This window comes from Hippocampus comes, unplaced genomic scaffold (assembly GCF_001891065.2).
Source record: "Hippocampus comes isolate QL1 unplaced genomic scaffold, H_comes_QL1_v1.1 scaffold156, whole genome shotgun sequence".
NCBI lineage: Eukaryota > Metazoa > Chordata > Actinopteri > Syngnathiformes > Syngnathidae > Hippocampus > Hippocampus comes.
Genome location: NW_017805744.1, coordinates 6,505,512 through 6,529,429, shown reverse-complemented (window position 1 = coordinate 6,529,429; position 23,918 = coordinate 6,505,512). Strand labels below are relative to the sequence as shown.

The window sequence follows — 23,918 nt, the reverse complement described above, 5'->3', positions numbered from 1 at the left end:
CACACACACACACACACACACACACACACACACACACACACACACACACAGTGCTGGCAAATTCATGGCCAAGCTGAACGTTTGTCAAGTGTGAATTTTCAACAAGCTGGAGTGTCTGTTTGTGTGGGTATGAGGGGAATGATTGATAACGTGTGTGCGTGTGTTTGTGTGTGTGTGTGCGTGCCCACATTCCAGTCGATGGTGGAGAAGAAAGCATGGCGTTTGATCTCCTCCACACCGTCGGGTCCGGCCCCTGAAGACACAGATCATATCACTTCAGTTGACCAGGCACGATAAAGATGCACCTTTTTAAGAAAATATCAACACTTTCACACATTCTATTTGTAGTATTCTGCACCTGACTGAAGTAAATGTCAGTAGTTAAGTTCATGTTTGAAAAGAAGACATTCACCTTGAGGGCATAGAATAGCTACATACTGTCATTTCATAGTTTGATTCACCGTTAAAATGCAATGCCACTCACCTAGTCTGTTTGTTGGGTTACGTTTGAACAGCATCCTCAGCAAACTCTGGGCTTCCAAACTAAGGAACTGAGGCATTCCCAACTTTGCTCTAAAGGGGGAAAAAGAAAGAAAAAGATAACTTATGCACCATTGCGCCACTGTCCGAAAAAAAACTGTCGCCTCTTTTGTCACCTATTACTGGAATAATATAGAACAGCTACTTTCATCAAAAGAATTTTAAAAAACTGGATTACAGTGCAATATTTGATTTTTAAAAACGGAGCTGAATGATTAATCAAATTCAAATCAATATCACAGTGCATTAGTGGTTTCAAACCAAGGAAGGCAGGCATTCTTAACTTTGCACAAAAAGGGGTAAAAAATATATATAAAATATGCATTTTTATATGTATACAGAAATATATCTACACTCACACATGAAAAATGACGTTTGAATAGATGGAATTGTAAGTATGAGTGGAAGATTTACAATCGGACAGCACGCTGAATGACCATGACACAAGGAAATATTGAGTTGAAAGCAGTTTTGTCGAAGGTGATATTGCATGGCTATTGTGGTGGGCTCCAAATCAGACAATTCCCTTGAGAAGCTGGAAAATTGCATTGCTGAGTAGCCACTATGTCATGATGATTTTGTTCTTTGCATTGAAAAAAATTCTCACCGCCACCTCTCATTTTGCCTGCAGAATACCTCCACAATCGTGCACGGCAGTTTTACACCTGCCTTTCAGAAGCGGTGGCACAATTACACAGATGGTAGATTTTACCAAGCCAAACTGTACAGTGAGAACAAACATGAACACCACTATCACGATTATTTGAACAGCAATGTGAATAGGCTTCATAAGACACTCGCTGGCACGTTTCAGTATTTTTGAAGCCATACTGAGGGCTAATTTAGCAGTCGTAGCAGTAGAAGACACTGTATTTTAATCGAAAACATTATCCTTCCTCTGTGCTTGTCGAAGTGCATGTGTAATGATGTCAACGTTGAGGCAAGGGCAAAGGCAAGGTTGGCTTTCCTCCCATGAGCAATAAGGAGTCTCCAGTTTCACGGCATTAATATTGTGTGTGTGTGTGTGTGTGTGTGTGTGTGTGTGTGTGTGTTTGTGTTTGTGTTTGAAAAGAGTGAGAATTTGTGGCCACTTGGCATTCAGGATCAATGCCTGTTCATGAATTAATACATGGTAGAAAACTTGAACAGTATTTGTGTTGGGAACACTAATTGGACCTCACTTGTCATCTTATTTATCACTGTTGGAGTTCTATTAGAACAGTTGTATGACAATGTAACTCACTTGAGAATCATGTTCATGGTTTCATTGCGGTCTTTCCCTTGGAATGGTAACGTCCCCGTTAACATCTCAAACTGCAAACAAATGAGAAAGCAAAAGTAATACAAGAAATGCATAATCACTCCGCGAATGAAAATGAGTGAACTGGTAAGTCTGCATTTTTTTGAAAGATAGAAAAGTTATTGTATTGGGGTTTTTTTCCTCTTGATTATGGGCATTTTGATTCAGGTTAGTTATAAACCTTCTAGTACGTTCTTTAACACTAATCGTGGATATACTTGATGCAATGGCAATCAGTTAGATCCTCTTGGGCCCTGGACCGGAACTCAGTTTTATACTCTATTTGGGAAGCCCTGGTCTATTTCAAGATCATGAGCTAATGTTCGAACCGGCATACCATTAGTACACCCAGCGACCACCAGTCGGCACTCTGTGTGTGTCCTCTCCTGTTGACCACCTCAGGGGCCATATACTCCACCGTACCACAGAAAGAATAAGCCTTCTTATCAGCGTCCACTGACTCTTTGCTCAGGCCAAAGTCTGTACACAATGACATCCGATTATGTCTCATCTGGACAAACAAAAACATGACAGTCCCCAGATAAAAGTGTGTTGTGGCGGGTTTTTTTAATGAGCATTATTTTTTTTTTTTTTTATGAGCATTAAAGATTGTTCTAGAAGGTGAGTAAAAAAGAAAATACACACTATATTACATTTCGAACATGCTTCATTGAAAATGTCTTGAAGTAAAGCAAAAAAAAAAAAAAATTTTAACCAAACACAGATGATTACTTTGTGTGTTACATTCTACTAAAGAACATGCTATGATATATGGCAACAAAAACATACCTGTTAACTTTACATGTCCAGCTTCATCAAGTAAGATGCTGGGGGAGAAAAGGAGGACATTTTCCATGATCGAAACCTTCAAAATACTATTTTAACAATGAAACAGCAATGACAGAAAATCATCAGTTTTAGTGCAGGTGAGGGGTTTGTGCAAATCTTATCTTGAATTTGGGGGCTTGAGCTTATGAGGTTATGAAACAACAAAACACACTGTGTGAGAGGCTCTGTGGACGAAGTGTTACGGTTAGTTTTTGGAGTTTGAGTGTGTAAGTTCAAAGGTGAAGGTGAGGTCTCATACTTCTCTGGCTTGAGATCTCTGTAAACTATGCCCAAGTTGTGCAGGTGGTCAAGGGCCAGGGCCAGCTCTGCAAGGTAGAATTTCACATCTTCCTCTGTAAACATAACCTGTTAAGAACTGGACAGATTTACTCTCTGAACTCAGAGTAGGACAATTTAGTGACCAAAAAAATATATATATATCTATATATTTTTTTAATATTTTTTGAAAAAATCCGCAATGCACTGAACCCGCGATAAACGAACCGCGAAGTAGCGAGGGATCACTGTACACACACACACACACACACACACACCATACCAACCAACAGCGAGTAGACCAGAGTATTTTCACATACAGAACATTGCAAAACAATATCTACATTCTATGTGCGGTGGTTTTGACATTGTCGGCAGCTCTTGCTTTGTTGCTGAGAGATGCTTTTTAACAAAAGCTCTATCAGGAGAGTGTGACTTAAGCTCCCATGGTGAAAACCCTTGAAAGAAGTTGATCAGAGCCACGAGCTGACAACCAATTAATACTTGAAAAGCTGAAAGCACTTGTGTTTCCATGAGGAATTCCAGTCATAATATGATTAAATATGAACATAAACAGAAGAGACATGACTTGGCAGTGTCTACGCTTGCAAGAAATCATTCAAACGTTGTTGAATATTAAATGCACGCACAGGAATCTTTCATCTTCATCGCTCCTTTGGGTTTAAAGAATATTCCTATTTGCGTTGCTTTTCAAATGGAGAAAGAAAATCACCACACAGTAGGCCTGAAAGTACAATAAGACGGAGAGCAACAGGACATACGCTTACCTCTTTGGATAAGCGAGTGAATACATCTCCTCCCCTGAGAAAGTCCAGTATTAAATACAGTTTCCCTTCTGTTTGAAAGGCTGCAGCAAGGAAAGGAATGGAAAGCGCACTATTTAACTGTTGATGTATGCATAACATTGCACAGCACACACAGCACACACATGCTCACTTACATCAACCTAACCATGACGATAAGAATGAGGGATAGGTGAGAACCAATACCACTCCAAGCCGATACCATGCTTGTTTAAGGTATTGGTATTTGCGTCAGCGGCCGAATGTGAAAGCGCTTTTGCTAAGTGAACTGTATCCATGGGCGGCCTCTCATTTGTCCATTACCAAAATGTTGTATATGTTTATTTGTTCAGTCAATTTTGAAATGTCTGAGAGCACCCGTGGCCGTTTTTCTATGTGAACTGTATCCATTTGCCTCCACTCACATTCTCATTAAGATGTAACTTCCATAGGTATGTATGCTTATCAGGTTTATATTAAGGCTTTGAGTGCATTATTAGTGTGTTTTTAGGTTTATTTGGTAACTCAATTTCAGCATGGCTGACAGCATTTTGCTATCATTTAATGCATTTATATGTAATTCTTTTACTGCTAATTGCGGTAAAATCAGCATAGAGCTTTTCCTTACATATGTATGTAATGTGTGTGTATTATACAGAGTGCTACTCTCACTTATTGCCAAATTCCTACTGTCATGCTTAACAGTTGAACCTGTGTTATTGTGCATTTCAATTTATAAAACTCAAGGAGATGTCCAATTTATTGAGCATTTTTTAAAATCATACATTCAGACTTAGGTGTTTGCATTTTATTTTGGAATTAATTCTCTACTGGAGAGGGAGTCTTCTACCTTTTGTCCGAAATAAACAAAAGGTCTATTTAAAATGATTTTTCATTGGTCTAATGGAAATTTTATGTATCCAAAGTATGATTGGTATCTGTGATTTAGAGTACTGTATCGGTATTAGTGAGTACTCAGAGTTGACTACTCGTATTGGTATTGGTCTGGAAAAAAATTGGTATTGAACATTCCTGTCATGATATGTTTTCCTTCCTCAGGACAGTAGTCATGCTTCAAACAAACAAAAAAATAATAATAATAATAATAATAGTTTTGTTTGCCAGTTACCCGTGAGATTTTTGTAATGAAAACTAGGCAAATTAAGCGAACAAATAAACATACATTTTGGTAAAAAACACATTAACACATTCCAAGCATGAATATACACGTTACAAAATGAAATTGAATCTCAAGAGGCACATGAGGGGGTTGACATGGATACAGTTCACTTATAAAGTCAGCAACTGGTAACGACTTTTGTCTGGAGTACCTAATACTTGAAAATAAGGCTGTCGTCAGCCTGTTAATGATCCCTGGTATCGGTACGCACCCATCCCGATTTTTTTTTTCCAATAAAACAGATATAGGTCTTGAAATATGAACAAATCTGAGATCGGCCAGTATCCTGAGACTAATTGTGTCTGACCCTTAACAGAGACATAGCATTCCCCCCCTCCCCCCCCCATGATTTATAACCACTCCCACGTGCATAATAACGTGGCATGTCTGTGATATGTTATGCATCAAGAATCATAGCACACTTTTCACATCCAATGATTAGCTTCACTCAGTTCAGCGAGTTGTGAAAAGGATGGCCGGGTCTCATGAAAATGAGCCACCAATGTAGACTGTAGCTGCTATATCTCCAGAATAATCAGACCCATCTAGCAGCTATTTCTCCAAAAAGTAATTTTCAAAGAAATCAAATGACTTTTTTTTTGTTTGTTTGTTTGTTTGTTTTTTTTTTTTAATGTTTTTGGATATTTCTGGAGATTGCTGAGACAGACTCTCCCAAATACACCCAAAGCAGGAGATGCAAGCAAACGAAGCCACCGTCTAAGGCAGCACTTCATTCCCAAGTCCCTCAATTCAACTTGTCTATTAGAGTAGCAGATGCGTGTATGTGGCGCAGGCAACAGACATGGCGCAGGCTACAAATATCACCTCCCAAGCCCAAAACGTAACAGAACAATCAAGAATGTGCCACTTGTGAGAAGCTAAGGCTGGCAACGCTGTTAGCCAACATTAATCTAATGCATGGGTGTCAAATTCAAGGCCCGGGGGCCAGAACTGGCCCACCACACCATTTTATGTGGCCCGTGAAAGCAAATCAAACATGTTAACTTCTATGGTGGGCTTTTGTGTGTGTGTGTGTGTGTGTGTGTGTGTGTGTGTGTGTGTGTGTTTAATTTCAGTCATAATGTCCCTCCAAGGGAAACAATAATTATAATGTGGCCCGTGAGAAAAATTAGTTTGCTATCCCTGATCAAATGTGTCCCCAATTCTTCGCTACTCATTGTCCGCTTTTCGTGATAGCAATGCTTATCATAAGTTTAACTTGAGTGCCACCATGGAGGCAAGGTTAGTTACTTCAAGGAGAGGATGAGCACTGAGGGAGAATAACGTGTAGCTGCATCAGCTAGCAAGCGCGGCTCGTAACTTGTGCCTCGATACGGCACGTGTCATTGCCAAGAATTCCATCCCAGTTCGCGAGCAGCATCTCAGAGCTGACCGGTTTGCATGACCTGTCACGAATAACATGCCGCTTCTGATCGTAAGCTTGGCGGGAGATGAGGGAGACAATGTTGAAATAGCTGATACAACAGATTCTGGGGCAGTCAGGAGCACTGCAAATATCTGAAGTGTCAGCGATCACGGCGTTTGGAATCTCAACTTCGAGCAAAAAACAGGAAATCGTTTAGCACTAGATTAAATTTACTTTTGTGACCACTGTGGATTTTTCTTTCACAAACAGAGAGGTACTGTACCAACAATCGTGTCCTTGTGTGTAACCACCAAGTTATCTTAGCTCATGCGTGCCGCTGTTTAGTACTGTAATGCCTCAGGACCTCAGATGAGGCTTGTACTCTTCAGCCAACTGCAGCAAGAAAACATACTAAGTGAAGACTGTGGATTTTAATAAAGCAGCATACAGAAATAGAGAGGAGAGGGTATAATAATGTTCGCATAAGTGTGTATTATGTAATTTCATCTTTTCAAGTCTATACATGAAAATACGTAAAGATGTGATGTCGACAAATCATTGGGAAATAATTCACATCAATAGACCAATAATTATTAAAAATTATTCACAAAAAAAGTGTGCCTAAATGCATGCTACAGGAAATCCAGTATCAATTACAGTATTTTTTATTTTTTTTATTTGGCATGACCCCTGTTTATCTTTTATATCTAAACGGTGATATATCGTTATGGTGATATAAAATGGCCTACATAGTGATAGACTTTTTTTTCCATATCGACCAGCACAAATAAGCGCTATTGAAAATGGATGGATGGACAAATTAAATATGTTGATAAAACATTCTGTCGTCAAAGGCAAACTTGACCCAATAGTAAGGGTTGCCTGTCAGGGTCCACAATAAAATAAGAGCACAGCACTTTTGTTTAATGTCAACACTGAGATTAGGGCTTGGTTATATGAACATCTATGTGATGTGAGAACTGCAGAGATATATTGTCGCTCGCCATTTGCGTACCGTAGTGCAATTTCACGATGAAGGGATGATTGACCTCCACTAAGATGTCTCTCTCCATCTTGGTGCGAACTCTGTCCCTGACTGAAAAAGAACACAGGGGTGCAGTAATGGATTAACATCAACACTGACGACAGAAGACACTCTTTGTGTTATGAGTTTTGTGAAGAGTCACCTTACCTTTCAATGATGCCTTTTTTAGAACTTTCATTGCATATAATTGACTGGCATCTGGACCCACAATTTTTCTTACTAGAAAAACCTGGTGGAGGAACAACAATTTAGGATGATAAACAGCGAGAGGTCTGTTTGATTTAGTGTGCTCTCACCTTGCCAAAAGAGCCCTGACCCAGGACCTTGAGGAGTTCAAACTGTGATGGATCTGCTTTCTCACAGCCTTCTTTCACATGGTGAGTGATAGGAATCTCCTTGTACGCCCCGTCATCCTGCACACACAGGAACAAGTGAGCAAGATCCAGTTCACCTATGCCAGTCTGCATGCATTGGTACCCCAGACCTTACTTACACAGTGCGTGTAACACTCTCCCTCCTCCATGGGCTCATCCATGATCTGATGTCCATTGACCTGCAGCCGCAAAAACAAATTACATCATTGGAGTCGGAAAAAGCAAAACTCAAGGAAAGCTTGTGCAGGCGTGCTTTCAACTGAACAGGACTGCAGCGCCTGCACGCCCACGTGAATGATGAACAAATCAACAGATGAAAACGATGAGTCACATGCAATAACTGGGCATTTTCGCCAACATGTAGTTCTGTTTGTTGACAAACATCATGGAATCCATGCTCGACAAGTACACCTCGTGTACAGCAGCATAGGTCCCTTGTTATTTATTACCAGTCCGTAATCCCAGACTGGAGCAGACACAGCATGCCTCAATGGCTCTTGTGATCAATGTTCCCTGTAATTTTCCATGTGTCTGAGCATTTGTTAGACAATGGTGGGCAACATCGAACATTTAAACAAATTCCAAAACCAGTACCATGCGTGTCCAAAACCTGAGATTATACTAAATTACACCATGTAGATAGGTTACAGTCAAAAGAGATGATATCGTTGAACAGAAATAAAATGAGCCCAAGTTTGTAAGAGTCGGTTAAGGATTACGGCTTTTATGACACTGTTGTTAAACAGCCCAAATAAACTTGAATTGTCCAGAAATCAATAAAAGTGACTTTTGCATTAATAATCCTCAGCAAGGATTTTAAACACTTTACCTAGCCCAGTGAATATGACAATATTATCAAATCCACATTCTTTGGAATAGATAACGCCCTAATATTCATTCAAACTCTTTGGTGGGAAATATATGCTAATTTAATATGTCAGATTGGCCAATATTACATAACTGACATTTTACCAAAAAGAAGCAAAAGTAGTGGGGTGGTGGTGCTCTGACTATGTTTGCTTGGGCCAACCAAATAACTAGCTACGGCCCAGGTCTGAGCCAACCAAAAACTCATTTATGGCTTATGCATCGATGACGCGAGGCAGCGCTGAGCTGCAAGAACTCAGTGGATTGCATTGCACATTGGCCATCAACACTTCATACACACGTTGCACTAAGATTGTGTAGAGATATTCTCACTCAAGCATCAGGTTTCTTTTCCCGGTTGGCAAGTACTGCACTTGTCACCATGGAAATCGACAAACCACAACTTGACAGTAGTCATATAATTAATAGAGACCCAGCCCCCTGCCGAGGTAATGTTATATTAGTAAGGCACATCAACGTTAATATCACTGCAAAGAAGCCGCATATACGACCTGAGACTAGGTCAAATTAACCAAGCCCGTGTGATAATAATTCCATGCATGACACCGGTGCGCATTTCAGTTTGAATTGCTCCCACTATCACCGTTTTTAGTCCTTCTGGCGCATTTTCTTTCCGTTTCGTTAACCACAAGGGCCAAAACAACTTTTCAGGTTTTTTTTTTTTTTTTTTTGGTATGAGGCAAATATGAAAATGGAAATACCAATAGAGCTCAGGTTTGACTTTTTTTCTTTTATTTGGATGCTTTCTATACATTTGATGTGCAGTGAGCGGGTGAGAGCAGTGCACAATTGTGCACGCATGGAGTTTAGATGAAACATGGCTTGTGAAGTCTTCTGCATTTACGCAGCCTCTTTATGAAAATGTCACTCTGATACTGTACATGGTAGTCACAATGAGTTTGTTATCAATGACAACAGAGAACTGTGTTTTGTCTCTCTTCGACAAATTAATAAAACACAATGTAATGTTAACAACTGAAAGGCCACTCAAATGCACGAACAAATATAAATGTGTGCATGAAAAATATAATCTTTATCACAAAGCAGCGCTGCAGAGGTTTTGCATGTTTCACTGACTGCGTGATGTATTCTGTCTACTGTGTTTGTGTGTGTTGAATTCCATCAAGCCTCTGAAGAGAGGGGATGAGTCATAACACTACGCAAGCCCACTCAGTGGGTGGAGCCACTGACGTTCACTCAGATACACAGAACAGAGGCCAACAAATCACTTTCCAATAGGGTTGAACTACAGAAAGCTGTCAGAGCATTTGCCTTGAAAATATAACAAATGAAAGATAAAGCAAGATACAACTGAGGGATATCAATATGCAAGCCTTGATGCAGCTGTAAGTCTTAATTTTAACATGATGGCTCCAGCTAAAGCCAGGACATCATTCACACATGCATCTTCACTCCCACCTCTGCTGTGGCTCATCACAGCTTGTAGCAAGTGTGCAGCCTACACTTGCGGCATGACAGGCCTTTTTTCTGCCATTCTCAAACATGCAACTGATCATTTCCAAAAATCCCAACTCTCTTGAAAGATTTCTTTTGTTAAAATGTCTTACACAGTCCAAAACTGATGCAAAGGGGATTAAAAGGCTACTCCGGTTGACGTGGCTAATCTAGATGTTTACTTCAGTGCTTTAGCTGTCAATGTGCCTCATCCAGAATACATTAGATCACAGTCTCAGTTGTATATGATATATATACAATTAACATTCACCGATTCCACACACCCCACGTTGTCCGGTATGCATCAACGGACTGGCATATATTTAGAGCTACAGACATATGTGTTATAACAAAATACATCCAACACACAACATTTGAATCAATGATTCACAAATCACAACTGGTGGGTCGGAACCTAAAAGTGGTAGGCAGACTCAGCTAGTTAAAATAAAATGTCAGGTATTTGTATTCAGATTTTTTTAGAACAGTTCTGAAGTACCCAAATAGATCACACACTATTGGGTATACGTCCGAAAATGTTACCCATCTGTGCTCTTGTGACTAGTTACCATGTACACAACTACAGTGAAATTCAGAAATCATAGTAAGCGATACTGTATACTTTTGGGAGAATCACAAACTCATTTGAAACTGGGTTTTAAAGTGGAACATACTGTATATGTATTTTAAGAGGGTACATTTCAACAACAAAAAGATGTGGGTCCCAGTGTTACAACAGTTGAGAACTATTCATGTTTCTTGTGACTGCTTGGCCGCAAATATCTGCACGTTTTTATCCGAATGAATCGTTTTACACTCTATAGTTTCCAAAGCACCCTGAAACTGGTTGAAATATCGCCACGTCTGGTTTTAATAGTAACTGCTTAGCTATTGATGTTACAAATGAACAGTATACGTACAAGGATGGCGTAAAACATGACGTAAAATTACACCGGGAAGTTTAGATGCAACGCCGCACTCTTTTCCACCTGTGCTTGCAAGCAACCCTGCACTCGGCTGTGCCTTGATTTCGAAAAGATTAACATGTAATACATCAACACAATCAGGTCTGTTAAATCGATAATAGAGAAGAAAAACGTTACCCGAGAGCGAGCTGTCACTTCGCACACGAACTACATGCTAATGCTACATGCGTTAAGCTAGCAAAGCAGCAAACTCCTCTTGGGAAGTATAAATGACAACGAACACCGCACAAGGAAACTGCGCTTCATTGTACAACAACTGTGATATTGTTTCGGAATGCTTGGCTCCGGAGGCCAGAGTTGAAAATTGTGAATTCTGCTAAACCCATGTGGTGCAACAAAAATAAACATGTAACCAGCTGTTATCATTAGCTAGCGTGTTAGCATGCATCGCGATGCACTGCAGATCGTGACGCGAATTGAGCGTAACCTTTAACCAGGGCATGCTAACCTCAACTCGGCGAAAAAGCAGAAACAATATTGAGCAAGTAAACATACACAAACCCACCTCACTATTAACGTTGTTTATCTCCATGTTGTGCCAGGATTCCTCTCTAAATCTAAGGCATCGTAGTCCACCTACACCCCCGCTCCAAAGTACATGCTTTCCCCCACTGTAAAATCCCGGCTGCTCGGCTTGATCGTTCGTGGGGGAAGATGCGTGGAAGACCGTGGACCACTATCGGAGTGGGATTTTGGTAAGGGCGCGTGGGTATTTGATGTTAATGATGGGACCATGCGCTTTGCAGCGTTACCGTTACCCTGCCATAGCTGCGAATATGGCGGCTACTGTGTTAACTGGTCAGTGAATGAGTTTATTGACGTATTTGTGACGCAATTCAGTTAAGGATTTCCCCCTATCCACCGCAAAGCACCAGGTCGACGACAAGAATAGGGGCAGGCTTCGCAAACAACGCGACGTATTTAAAACACCGCAGCAAAATAAATGAACGTATCGCATCGGCTTTCTGTTGACATCAGTTCACGTTTCGGATTCCCGGGAGTTAAAGCTAAATGTTGAAGCCTGACCATCTCTTGCCCTGGGCGGAATAAGAGGCTTTAAAGCTCATCCACTTTCACTCCAGCTGTTTTTCTCCCACCAACAAAGGCTGAGGATATTCTATTTAGGCTTGCTCACAGAAAGCACATGGCCACAAAGAGTCTGAAAAATGTACGGTATTTCTCAATGCTTGTGATTTGAGGGGTTTTTTTTACGACTGCTACGCCAATGTTGTAATGCAGCCTGTTTCTTGAGCTACGTAAAAGGCCGATGATGAAAGAATTATATGTACTGTATATGTAGTTTTTGATGGATAAGAAACAATCAATCACACGTCAGTTGGAAGTTCTTTATTCTTTTCTCCAGACTTGACAAGAGCAAGGCAAATGATGTGCATCAAAAATGAATTGAATGAGACAACCTTCAATCCACAGGCACTAGGCGCAAAGCATGTGTTTGTAACGATGAATAGTTAGTGACTCCTGTTTAAAATACGTTTCTGTGTAGCATCTGGAAACATTTGTTTGTGCAGAGGTGTTGTATACTGTATACGAAATACTTAGTCATTTTCTTGCTCTCCTTGCATTTGCTCCTCTGATACAGAGGGCTGAGTAACTTCAATGTAATTGTCTTTGATGTTCATCAATGGGGAGCCTTTGACTGTAAGCTCCTGCGTATGCTCAATACCACTTGTTGTCATAGTAATGTGGTACTTGGATGACTTTTCTTCTGACACAACATCAGGCAGAGTTCCTCTGTCCTTGGTCATGTCCCACACCGGGTCCGAAGGCTGAGGTAGACTGGCAATGAGTTCCTGAACATACAATGATAAAACCATAAAGAAAACACTTGACAAGTTGAGGCTGGCATTCATATTAAACATATTGTTGAATGTACTTGCTGTTTTTCCACATCTTTATTTCTCAGAGCACTAAGCAGCCTATTTGTGAAGCTTGCAAGGTCCAGGTATTTTTGTTTTTGGTTCTCTAGCTCATTCTCTAAGAACTGCACTTCCTCATGCTGAAAAGTTAAAAAAAAAATTGAAGTTATGTCACTTAGCAACACAAAAGATTCTTCAGAAACTATTTGGTTAGAATGTCAAGACACATTTTTGCAACATCTTTTTGTGTGTGTCCTCACCTTGAATTCAAGCAAGCTTTGCATCTGCTCTAGATCTACGGGCACCATTTCACCCTCGTCGTCATCTTCCACATCATCCTTATCAATCACTTCAACTTTCTATAAAAAAACAAAACAAAAAAAATAATCAACACATTTTGGCATTATAATAAATTATACACTCATGGGCAAAATTGTCGGTAGCCCTCTGCTAAGAAAAGGAAAAACTCAGTGGTCACAGAAATAACTTGAATCTGACAAAAGTAATAACAAATAAAGCCACCTATGAAACTAATTCAAGGACACACCCTAGTTGAATGTGTTCCTATGGTCAAGTGACCGGTATTTTTCAATCTTTTCTTGTTTCACAAGTTTGTTTTTGAAAATAATTTAGTTGAACCACAACTCAAAAGCAACGTCTAATTTTCATTGCATTTTTATTTATTATTACTTTACTGTATGTTTTTCTTTCATTAACCAGCAATTTAGTCCATATGTCCAACTGACGGTATCTATTAACTAACAACTTAACCAACAGGCAAAATAATTTCTCAAATCTGTAAAGCTTTGGTTGATTTACCAGACCAGCATATGCGTCCTTAATTTGCGCCTTGGCAAAATGAAAAAAGAATATGGCTATTAAAAAATGAAAACCTTAAAATAAATCAATGTCACGGTCATCAGCAGCATGCTTACAATGTTTTTTTTTTCAATTTAGAAAAAAGTCCAAAAAGTGAAAGCACAGCAAAGCTGCTGTCGCATGTACCGTTAATCATGACAGTATTTGTAAAGAGTCTAAATGAAGCAAGACTGAATTATAGAGGGAGACATATTTAAGTACCACATTGGCCAGCGGCGCAGCACCAGTCACATTCACTCCATTTTCATCTCTCTGTTGTGAGTCAGGGGTGCTATCTAGAGGTAAGAGCTCTGCATTACCACCAAGTTCCACAGTTCAATGAGAGGTAAACGATGATGTGAGTGTTACATCAGAGGCCACACCTTCAGAGAGGCAGAGAGATACCCCGTCATTCAAGTCATCTCCGAATTCGGGTGTTCGAAGACGATCTTCTTCGGGGCTAAATGCCACCGGCGAGTCACCTCTGGGGGAACTCGTGTTTGTGAATACAGCAGGCCCACCTTTAGGCGGGGGTATTTCAATACCCATGAGACGGTACTTCCTTCGTCTGTTGCTAATCCATGTCTACCAGCCAGGGACAAAATAAAGACACAGTGGTAGTAAGTGACAATGATGTGAATAAAAAAGGTGAGAAGGTCACATTTCGATCGGATAAAAGCATAGAATGAATTAAATTTAACATCTCACATTTCTTTTTAAAATGACAAATGTACATGCTGTATTATATATTCCACAAACCCATGTTGTCGACAGCATTATAATTTTAAATTACAGTACACTTGAAGACCTCGATGTGTGGTCAAGGTTGAACAACTGCGTCCTGTAGGTGGCGTTCAAGTCCGGTGTTCTTGAGTACAGGCTTTATCTCAAATCCTAACAGTCTCAAGTAGCAGTCATGCTTTATGACTTGGCAAGTGTGGTCAAATTTTGTACTGATACTGTTTAGGTTGGATACATTGACCGGATATCCAGACACAAACCTAACTATGATTTTTTCTTGTTGAAGTTTTTGATGTCGTATACAACAAATCTTGAGTGTGGAACATGAAAGCCTAACGTCGACCTTCTAACTTGATGAAAAGCTTAGTCTACGCAACAGAATTCTGCAGTTGTTCCAAATAGATCTTCAATTGTCCTTCAAAGCACAACAATGTTAGAAACTCCTACCTCCAAAATGGATTTATATCAACACCAAAAAAAGACATGGTACATTTAGTTTTACCTTAACTATTTCAGTATCTACATTGAGCTGGTTTGCTGCAGCAGTGATCTTTTCCCTGCACACTGAGCCCAGGCTGGTCATGCCCCTGTCCCAGTAGCGTTTCAGTTCAATGATATCCCCATCACTGAATTGGGTGCGATCCTGCAACTGAACACAGTGAACGAATGTGACAAACTTTGTACATGGGAGACAAGAACCATATCTTAGCAAGGATTAAAGACATCAACACTGCAAAAAGCAATGGTCATCATTTTTTTTTTTTTAATCAGAGATTCTGGCAAACTTTTACGAATGTTTTTTTCCCCGATTCCGAAACTGCCCTTGTCTTTACTCTAGCACATCGAATGTTTATGATAATAATAATTACTATTGTTATTATTTATTAAGGGTTAGATTCAGCATCAGATGGATGTTTTTCTGAAGTCATAGCTATAAATGACAACGCACGGTAAAATATGTATTGCGCAAGCTTTTTAGGCCAAACTTAAAAACAAAAATATTAAATGTCAAAACCGTGATGTGGTTAACAAAAATTAAAAAAACAAAACAAAACAGTAAAGATATTTTTATAATCTGCGTCAAAAATATGTTTAGGTAAAGCCAAACTCACATTTAAATTTGCTTGCATTTATTTCTTATATTTTACACATTTCTATTCAAAAAGTGTGGTTAAAGTTAATAAGAATTACCAAGAAGCAGTCCTGAATAGTTGTTAATTCACTTGTTTCTTGATCAGAGTAGGTTAAAAAAAAGTCCCTCAATGTTAAATTTTAATTTTCAGTCCCTCAATGTTAAATTTTAATTTTCAGTCTCTCTCTCTCTCTCTCTCTCTCTCTCTCTCTCTCTCTCTCTCTCTCTCTCTCTCTCTCTCTCTCTCTCTCTCTCTATATATATATATATATAAAATACAGTACGTATTCTTACACACACACACACACACACACACATCATGTTAACTTAACCTGCACAGCAGAGCTGAATGAAAATATAAAAATCTACCTTTACAAAAGATAATAATGCTCAGTTTGCTTGACACCGTCAGTGAAGTCAACAATGTGATAGAACTGCTGACGAAAACATCTTTCAACTATTGACTTTGTCCGTCAGAAAGAAAATAATTCTAACAGCTCAGTGCAATTGAAGGAACGATGTATAGAAATCAGTGTCATCTAGTGGTGAACGAGAGAAAGAAGAAGAAATGACATTGGTGTGATAGAACATATGTATTTTTTGTACATCAGTGAAATTAATAGTGGGTTTTGAAACAAAAACTGAGAAATCAACACACTTTTACACACTGTCCCTTTAAGTACAGTTCACTACAACCACAACATATTTTTCAGGTAATATATCTCTCTCCAATAGTGACAGTCAAACTTGAGCATTAGTGTTTTTGTAAAGGCACATTTTAATAGAATCATAAGGTACATTTTCTTTGTACATTTTCTGCACTGCCAATTTGAAATTAATTTTATATTAACGGTATGGATGGACATTTTGAGGAGTTCTTTGCACTGGATTTGGCACAATGGAACTCACTGTTCTTTTTCTGGAGTTGCTGATAACCCAAGTGGCAGCACTGATTGAAGTCTGTAAACAAATAAAAACCCAATCAGACTCATGCTTTCAATTCACTCAGCTGGACAACTTCATAAAACCTTTCCTACCTGTGAGCTGTCATCCCCAGAAAGTGAGGTTTGTGTGAAGGAGTAGCAGCCCTGATGAGTTGAGTTGCTATTAATCAGCAGATTTGGGGAGTGGGCCGTAGTCAATGAGTGGCTCCCTTTTACCAAAGACGTTCTCTGCTCCTGATGGATGTTATTCTGAGCAGCCATGTTTGCCAACTCTTCTTCCCTTTGCCACTCATCTTCTTCATCTGCGGTTTCCATGGCAATGGAGAAGTTATGACTGGTATCCAAAGTGCGTGGAACTGGCCTCTGCATTTCCTGGGCTTTTAAAGCAAAACCCAGTCCAGACTTATTTCTGATGCCCTCACTTCTTTCTGCTATCGTGAACATCTGCTGGACGCAGGGTGTCTGCTCTGAGGTAGGACTCGAGTTTTGGAGTGGGAGGGACAGACGGGTTTTCTGTGGGGCTGGGGCAGGTGGTTGCGGATTGGTCTCAGACCTGGGCTGAAGTTGAGCCTGGGACTGAGGGGAAGAGGGCCATGTCTGAGTCTGTGCAGTGCCATATGGTCGAGTCCAGCTGGGAGGTAGGCCTCCTACCCCTGCAGTCAATCCTACATCCCTGAGGGACAAACTTGTTTTCATGTCCCTTCCAGCAGTGTAGACCAGAGACGCAGAGGCAGACGTGAGGGAAGGCAAATTCTGAGAGAGTGACACAAGCTTGGAGTGAAGAGACAAGGAGCTGCAGGTAGTTCTACTTTGCACAGCCTTACTGAGTAAGGAGCAGGGAGGGAGAGGTGAGAGCTCAGTATCTGACTGTAGGGAACCTGTGGGTTTTGGCCGGGGGCGAGTGTTGGAGTTCTGGGAGTAAATACTGGTCTGTATGACGTCATTTTTGTTGTTATTGTTCCCACTGCTGATAGGAGAGGGAGAAGAAGCAGAGGAAGATGATGGAGGGAGAAGGTGCGCACGATTATGGATATTCCGTACGACAGCGAGTTCAGCTGGGAGCAATGTTGCTGCAGACAGCCCATGATTGGACAGAGCTCCTTGAGCTAATGAGTGACTGGACAACAGTGCCCCAGCAAGTCCATGACTAGGTAAGGGATGAGACAAGCCTCCATTCAGATCTCCCTTAGATGCAAGTTTCCGCCTTTTGTTTCCAACCCACGTCTATAGGGAGAAGTACAAATCAATAAATAATACTAACACGGAACATTGCAGAGACTAACTGAGTTAAATGAAGACACAATCTAGTTGCCATTTCTTTATCCTTACCCGGACAACACTGAAGTCTAGTTTGGCCTCCTGAGCACATTGCAGTATTAGCTGGAAACAAGCCTTGCTCTGATTGGTCATCCCATTATCATAGTAACGCTCCAGGATCATCTGCTGCTCCACTGTGAATACTGACCGCAGGTTCATCTAGAAAGCAATCATCAACAGTGATGCTAGTGGTCATTCCTTTTCGCTATTTTGTGTACTCTATTACCTTTGTAGCCAACAAGACACTTTTATAGCTTTCATTCTGACATGTAAGTTTAAGAAGACAGAAGACAAGTATGTGTTATAATTGGGACTACCCAGCTATCCCGGACAGTCAATACAGTGTGATATTAAACAAGGCAGCACACAAAAAAGGAGGCCAAACCACAGCCTAATGAAATGCTAATTTTACTATTTCAACGTTCCCTTCGCACACTTCTATAAGTCCGAGTGTTTTTTTCCCCCATGAAAGCAGTAAATGTTCTCCTAAACGAATGCATATGCAATACAGTACTCACAGTCTGGAGGCCACGCCTCTGTGGCCATGAATCCATGCTGCTACTGGACGGGAATGGAGCTGCCATGCCGATCACAGCGAAACATCCATGACTTTTTGTTGTCACATCGTGTCTCAGTGCACCCGAACCACTGTTAAGCAGTGTAACCAAAGCAGAGAACTTTAAAGTTTAGTTTGAACAGTAAATACTGCCCTCACTCCAAATAAAATTTGGCATCCATCCATCCATCCACTCGTTACCCCGATACGGAGCAAAATCAAGCTGTTGTCCCCATGCCATTATGATGGACGCTCGCTTTGAAAGGGCAATCGCAGGATTGTAGTAACAGGTAGGTTAAGGCGTCACAATTGAACTAAAAGTATTGACCAACTTAGTAAACCCATATCAGGAGGTTGAAAACGAACACGCACAAAATCACATGGACTGTTGCATGACCAATAAGCATGCAGCGGCTTTATTTTGGCAGGCTCACTGCGCATGGCCACAGTCTGCAAAGGTAACAGTTAGAGCGATAATTAGCATCGCCTCTTGCGCGAGGATGCACGGGGATCGAGAAATAAACCTCCCACTCAGGTAGCGCGGACCTAAACAGTTTGCTATGGACAAGCACGTAGAAAACGAACCCCGGTAAGCTGCACATCGGCACACTATTTCCGAGCGTAGCTTGCAGGCCCGAGAAGCCATGTTTGTACGAGCAGACGCGAGCTAGCATTAGCAAACCTTTCTTAGGGCAGCTGGAGCTAAACTTTTCCTTTCTACCCGAGATTTCTAGAGCTCTGCCGCTGCCATTTCACTGACCCTGGCTTCGAGCGAATAAAAACACAAAGCTGACGGGAAACAACTGGGACGAAAAGTGAAATGACGTCCATACTCGCTTTGTCCAATTCAGATGATGCTCTTAAATTCAAGCAGATTTCTTTCCCACAGTCCCCGTTGCGAGACAATGAAATCAGACCGTCAGATCATCAATTCTAATCATGATTGTGACGTATGCCCGGATGGGGGCCAATGGGAGCGCGAGATCATCGTGTTGACATCCGGGGAGGGCTGGAAACTGAGCAGTCCCGCCCCTGGTCTACTTTGGCCCTCAACGGATTTTCATTCACTGCCATCTTACGCGAAAACCTCTACCGGTGAGCGTTTGGAGTTTTCTACGTAGACATCTCTTTTTAAAGCGATCTGATGGTAAGTTTAGTCCCAAATGGAGCTCGTTCTTAGTGTTTTTGTAGGTACATCGTTCATGAGCTATTTTAAACTGAGTTCAATGCAAGTAGGCAATTCAATAGGGTCATTTGAATATTAAAACAAAAAATCGCATGTTTGCATTGTAATTATATGCTTAAATGTTCATTCTTTGTGCAGTAGGATGTTTTTGGTTTGTCTTTATAGTTGAATGCTTTTATATTTTGTGGCGTTTGGGTGGCTTTTTTATTATTAGCAGCTCTGAACGTGGACGAAGACGTATTTAAAATTCTGTCGTCTGCTTAAATGTTCATATCATGTGTGTCTTATGGTACAATTGGATTTGCTTTCATTTCTAAACGTATGCGTTGCATCTTTGGTGTGTGTGGGTGGTGATTTGGGGTGGTTTCACTGAAGGTGAATGAATAGGGAAGAGATACCTATTTATTTTAATCAATGTAATGTGGAATCAAAGTTAAAAAGAGAGAGGAGCTGTAGACCGAAAGTGGACACAGTATTTACTTATTCTGAAAGTTTTTTTCTGTTTTGTTTCGTATGAAATCCCCATGCAATTGTGTTAAACATGGATTTTATACAATGTATTTGAAAGTGAATTTTCCGTTTAAATGTGGCAGTTTTTGATATGGTTGGAGGTGAACAACGTTTCATTTCTACATATAGTTGATGACTAGAAAAGTGTTGTTTTCTTTCCTGGTAGTGTAAAGGTGGTCTATAAATGGAGTCTATCGTCACCATCAACCATCACAGGGCTCCAGACGAACTTTTATTGATTTATTTTTTAACTAAGAGCGTGGTGTGGCCCTTAGCCTGCAATTTTAATAATAATAATAATAAGAAGAAGAAGAAGAAATTTTATTTATAGGCGCCTTTCAGTTTAGTTGTCTAAGTAGAATATTTAGGGTGTGCACTGTCAGCCAACTTGCGATGTAATCAAACACTCCACTCTGGAGTGTGGCGGCAGAGGTGGTACCATACTGACCATCCGCCATGACGTGCTTGTATTCTGTAAAATGAGTGGAGTCTCCACATTGGTTCTCCTGTTTTTAGTTTTTCAATATTTTTATTACGTTAATATTACTATGAATAACATTTTATTTTTTCATTTTTAATCTAATCTTCACTAACTCTAAAACTGAGTAAAATCAAATATTTTATTTCAAAGCTATACATTGCATTGCTGCCATCAAACTAAAAACAGATGATATGCAAATCAATGGCATATGGGAGAATCATATGACCGCTATTAATTTATACTAACACTAACCCCACACTAATTAATTACACGCATTCATTGTCAATGTGACCTTCAGATTTGGAATTAACTTGAATCTTCTTTTCCAGTCCCTTGTGCCGTGGTCTTCAGGTCAAGCAAGTTGATCTGTTCTCAACACCAGAAGATGTGGATGAAGAGAAAGCTTCAGGATCCGGCGCTGTGGCTGAGTTGTCAGCCTGGTGCTCACGCTCAGAGTGGGCAACGTCATCTTTTGGTGAAGTCTTCCCTGCATCCGACCTTGTGACAGTGCTGCTGTCCCGAAACTTTAACTCCATCCCTTCGTCATTTGGTAGCACGAACCGAGATCATGGTCAGAATGAGGAACACGTATAAGCTGCCGTGTCTCTAGAGCTATCCCCAGTCACAGTTGTATGTGCTTTGAGGTTGTACGTAGTGCAATCCTGATGTGTTGTGCACATTTTAAAGAGATTAGAATTTGTTTTCTCTACACCCTTATTCTTTAACCACGCCATGTCTGCTGGCATGGGACGGTCACGAGCAAATGTCGGCACTGGCAGCCTTGCCGCCATGACGCTGTTGCAAGGTCTGCCGCAAACAAACGGTAGTAGTCAGCAGTGGCTCGAGAACCTTCGCAAATGCTCCACAAACATCCTGCCAACTTGATCTTCAAGAAACCCATATGTAAGACGGGCATTGAAAAGCTATGGCACACAGGCAAGTCACCGCTGGACAACAAAGTACTCTAGGGTACCTCCAGCAAAGTCTTCACGTCAGGCCACACCAGTACAGAACAAATTCCATGCCAGCAACAGCAAGTGATGGGCTGCATGATGATGCCAGGAAAATCACTGTTACCGCTTACAGCCAGTCAGCGTTCAGAGCGGCGATAAGCGGAAAGATCATAAGTTGGCTAGACTCTGTCTACATATGTCGCCTGGACGAGGCACCATTTTGTATTTCTGTATGCAAGTGATATTCTGCTTCTAATACTGAGTGTAATTGTGTGCTTTTATTAAAATGATTTTGGAATCATTCCTTTCTGGCCCTCTCTTATGTCTCTAATTAAATGTTTAATTATCATTTCTAATCTTATCACCGCGTGACAAAACTGGACAACCAGAGACTGGAGAGACAGAAGGTGTGACCAAATAATGTGCCAATTATATTTCCATACACAACCACGTGGACTCAAACTGCTACTCCTGGCTGCAGCACACAGCTCCGTCAGGCTGACAGTTTTCTTGAGTGGATTACAGTATTGAAATCTGGTGAGCAACAAAAGTTGGAAAGAAGGAATTGGACAGCCCACGGGCCAAATATGTACTGTACTGGTGATTTTCCTATGCGGATAGCTGCATTGTTGGGCATGAAAAATCACCTCCAGTATTAATTTTTTGCCCAGATTAATGCAAAGTGCTGCTCGTTTATTAACACTTTTGAGGCTACTTTTGGTTTGACTATTGTACATGTAAAGTTATTCATACTAGACTTGACATAATTATTTTTTCTAGAAATCAGACTCACTACCTGTATTATTTTAAACTGATTATGGTTTTGTCCGTCACATGTACAATGAATGACCCCTGGCTCAAAGATCACGATAAAAGAAGGGAAAAGGGATTTCACAAAGATATCATTCTACTAATGTCTTTGTTTTAGCAAATAACTTTTACTAGTATAGCGACCATTTACAGGAAAAGTTATCCCAAGGCACTTAAATAGAGCATATCTAGAGCTGCTCCTCGTATCAAGTAAACCGTGCATTTGTGGCGGACCGGTGACGCGTTATTCCATGACGTCACAAATGTCTCATATGCACAGCAGGGGGCGCTGTCCCTCTCCGGTGATCGCTCAATCGAGATGCAGATGCAGACGACTGTTGCGGATTTCCCCGTGCATGGAGTGTGTATCTTGATCATTAGTCACGCACACAACACCTTTTTGGGTTGAGGCAGCCTCAACAAGAATGCACCAACTGTTCTCTCACTAAGCACGATTAACACTTGAGAGTTTCACAGGTGCTCGTTTCTATTATAATATTTTATGTTCTATATTTGAAATCATTTTCATTCGTCCCCTAAACGCTCTTTGACCCTGCGTGTTTGAAAAGTGTGCATAGAGGGAGGAGGGGGCGCGGAATGAGATCCTCTCTGCATGATGTGCGTTGCACCATTCCCCGGTCTGTATTGTGCGAGGTGGCCCTTATGATGCTGCAGCGAGGTGGGCTGGGGGAGAGGAGAGGGGAGGGGTCGCTCCCATCGAATCCCCTTCTCACAGCGCGCGAGCTGCTGGCGGGAAGGCACGAGAAAAAGAAGGAGAGGGGAGGGTAAGGCGGCAGGGAGCGCGTGTGCGCGCGTCTGCCTCTGCGTGCGCGTAGATTGCACCACCGCATCCCGTTCACCGTTTCTGCAGGGGGCCATGCTCCGATGGAGGGAATAAAACCGACAACCGTCTCTTTACACTCTGAATGATCCGGCACCACGTCACTCCAGATGTGACTGACAAGTCGTTCTATGTAGCCTGCTTTCACTCCTGTGCTGTTTAACGCAGAGAGGCTGTGACATCATGGCTTTGGTTATGGAACCTATAAGTAAATGGACACCAAAGCAAGTGCTGGACTGGATGAAAGGTGAGTTATAGGATCCCTTCTCTGCGTCACGTCAACGTCCGGCTTGTATGTGATCTGACTGAGGATTACGGGATGGTGGTGAAGTGAGCAGCGGTGGTCACACACTGCATGCATGGAGCTTTTCGTACCTGAATGAGTGAGTGGAGGTGGTGCAGTGAGATGGGTTTCCTCCCTCCAAAAAGTGAGGACACTCAGCATTTATTGTGCATTACAGTATATGGTTTCTTTGAGAGCGAGCCTTGTAAGGCAAACCTACAGGCTGCTGCCGCTGATGGTGCTGATGCGGTTGGAGTAAGCCCCATGCAGTGGCCTCATCAATGAATGTGGAGGATGTGTCATCTGCTCCTTTCACTGACACACTTGAAGCTCATGTCATCGTTCGTGTGTGTGTGTGTGTGTGTGTGTGTGGGGGTGGTGGGTGGGG

General features: G+C 41.1%; 3 protein-coding genes and 1 long non-coding RNA gene across 7 annotated transcripts in view; 2 read left to right on the top strand and 2 right to left on the bottom strand.

Moving 5' to 3' along the window:
- Window positions 1–12,287, bottom strand: part of rps6kal (ribosomal protein S6 kinase a, like) — a 25,037-nt gene extending 12,750 nt beyond the window's left edge. For both annotated transcript variants that reach the window (XM_019884183.1, XM_019884184.1), the window contains exons 1-12: window positions 11,547–12,287; window positions 7,832–7,891; window positions 7,635–7,751; window positions 7,486–7,567; window positions 7,309–7,389; window positions 3,733–3,812; window positions 2,928–3,034; window positions 2,630–2,667; window positions 2,178–2,320; window positions 1,784–1,854; window positions 485–573; window positions 189–253 (exon numbers count right to left, since the gene is read on the bottom strand). In XM_019884183.1, coding sequence (XP_019739742.1) covers window positions 189–253; window positions 485–573; window positions 1,784–1,854; window positions 2,178–2,320; window positions 2,630–2,667; window positions 2,928–3,034; window positions 3,733–3,812; window positions 7,309–7,389; window positions 7,486–7,567; window positions 7,635–7,751; window positions 7,832–7,891; window positions 11,547–11,573 — 960 coding nt within the window. In that variant the 5' untranslated portion in view covers window positions 11,574–12,287. The remainder of the gene's footprint in view (window positions 1–188; window positions 254–484; window positions 574–1,783; window positions 1,855–2,177; window positions 2,321–2,629; window positions 2,668–2,927; window positions 3,035–3,732; window positions 3,813–7,308; window positions 7,390–7,485; window positions 7,568–7,634; window positions 7,752–7,831; window positions 7,892–11,546) is intronic.
- Window positions 12,288–12,373: 86 nt separating this feature from the next.
- Window positions 12,374–19,399, bottom strand: hdx (highly divergent homeobox). Of its 3 annotated transcripts, none has more exons than XM_019884180.1 (11): window positions 19,300–19,399; window positions 18,429–18,558; window positions 17,923–18,069; window positions 16,687–17,817; window positions 16,559–16,609; window positions 15,020–15,166; window positions 14,160–14,361; window positions 13,999–14,072; window positions 13,179–13,277; window positions 12,936–13,058; window positions 12,374–12,852 (listed from the first exon to the last, which is right to left on the bottom strand). In XM_019884180.1, exons 2-11 carry the CDS (start codon window positions 18,492–18,494, stop codon window positions 12,598–12,600), a joined length of 2,295 nt encoding a protein of 764 aa, XP_019739739.1. In that variant the 5' UTR covers window positions 18,495–18,558; window positions 19,300–19,399; the 3' UTR covers window positions 12,374–12,597. The 3 variants fall into 3 exon arrangements, with proteins under 3 accessions (XP_019739739.1, XP_019739740.1, XP_019739741.1); XM_019884182.1 differs by having other exon boundaries at window positions 12,684–12,852; window positions 12,940–13,058; XM_019884181.1 differs by lacking the exon at window positions 17,923–18,069.
- Window positions 19,400–19,519: 120 nt separating this feature from the next.
- Window positions 19,520–21,185, top strand: LOC109524374 (uncharacterized). The gene is made up of 2 exons (XR_002169951.1): window positions 19,520–19,613; window positions 20,973–21,185. It is a non-coding gene; the product is annotated as an uncharacterized LOC109524374 (long non-coding RNA).
- Window positions 21,186–23,119: 1,934 nt separating this feature from the next.
- The window catches only part of LOC109524413 (connector enhancer of kinase suppressor of ras 2), a 59,559-nt gene continuing 58,760 nt past the window's right edge, over window positions 23,120–23,918 (top strand). Inside the window, exon 1 of the mRNA XM_019884289.1 lies at window positions 23,120–23,494. Coding sequence (XP_019739848.1) covers window positions 23,431–23,494 — 64 coding nt within the window. The 5' untranslated portion in view covers window positions 23,120–23,430. The remainder of the gene's footprint in view (window positions 23,495–23,918) is intronic.

Excerpts from the sequence above, each read along its gene's own strand:
- hdx (XM_019884180.1), bottom strand. The coding sequence starts at position 18,494 with ATGGCAGCTCCATTCCCGTCCAGTAGCAGCATGGATTCATGGCCACAG. Across the intron at positions 14,362-15,019 it reads TAGATACTGAAATAGTTAAG|ACATGGATTAGCAACAGACG; the intron begins GTAAAACTAAAT and ends CCTGGCTGGTAG. Across the intron at positions 13,278-13,998 it reads CTGCGCCGCTGGCCAATGTG|AAAGTTGAAGTGATTGATAA; the intron begins GTACTTAAATAT and ends GTTTTTTTATAG.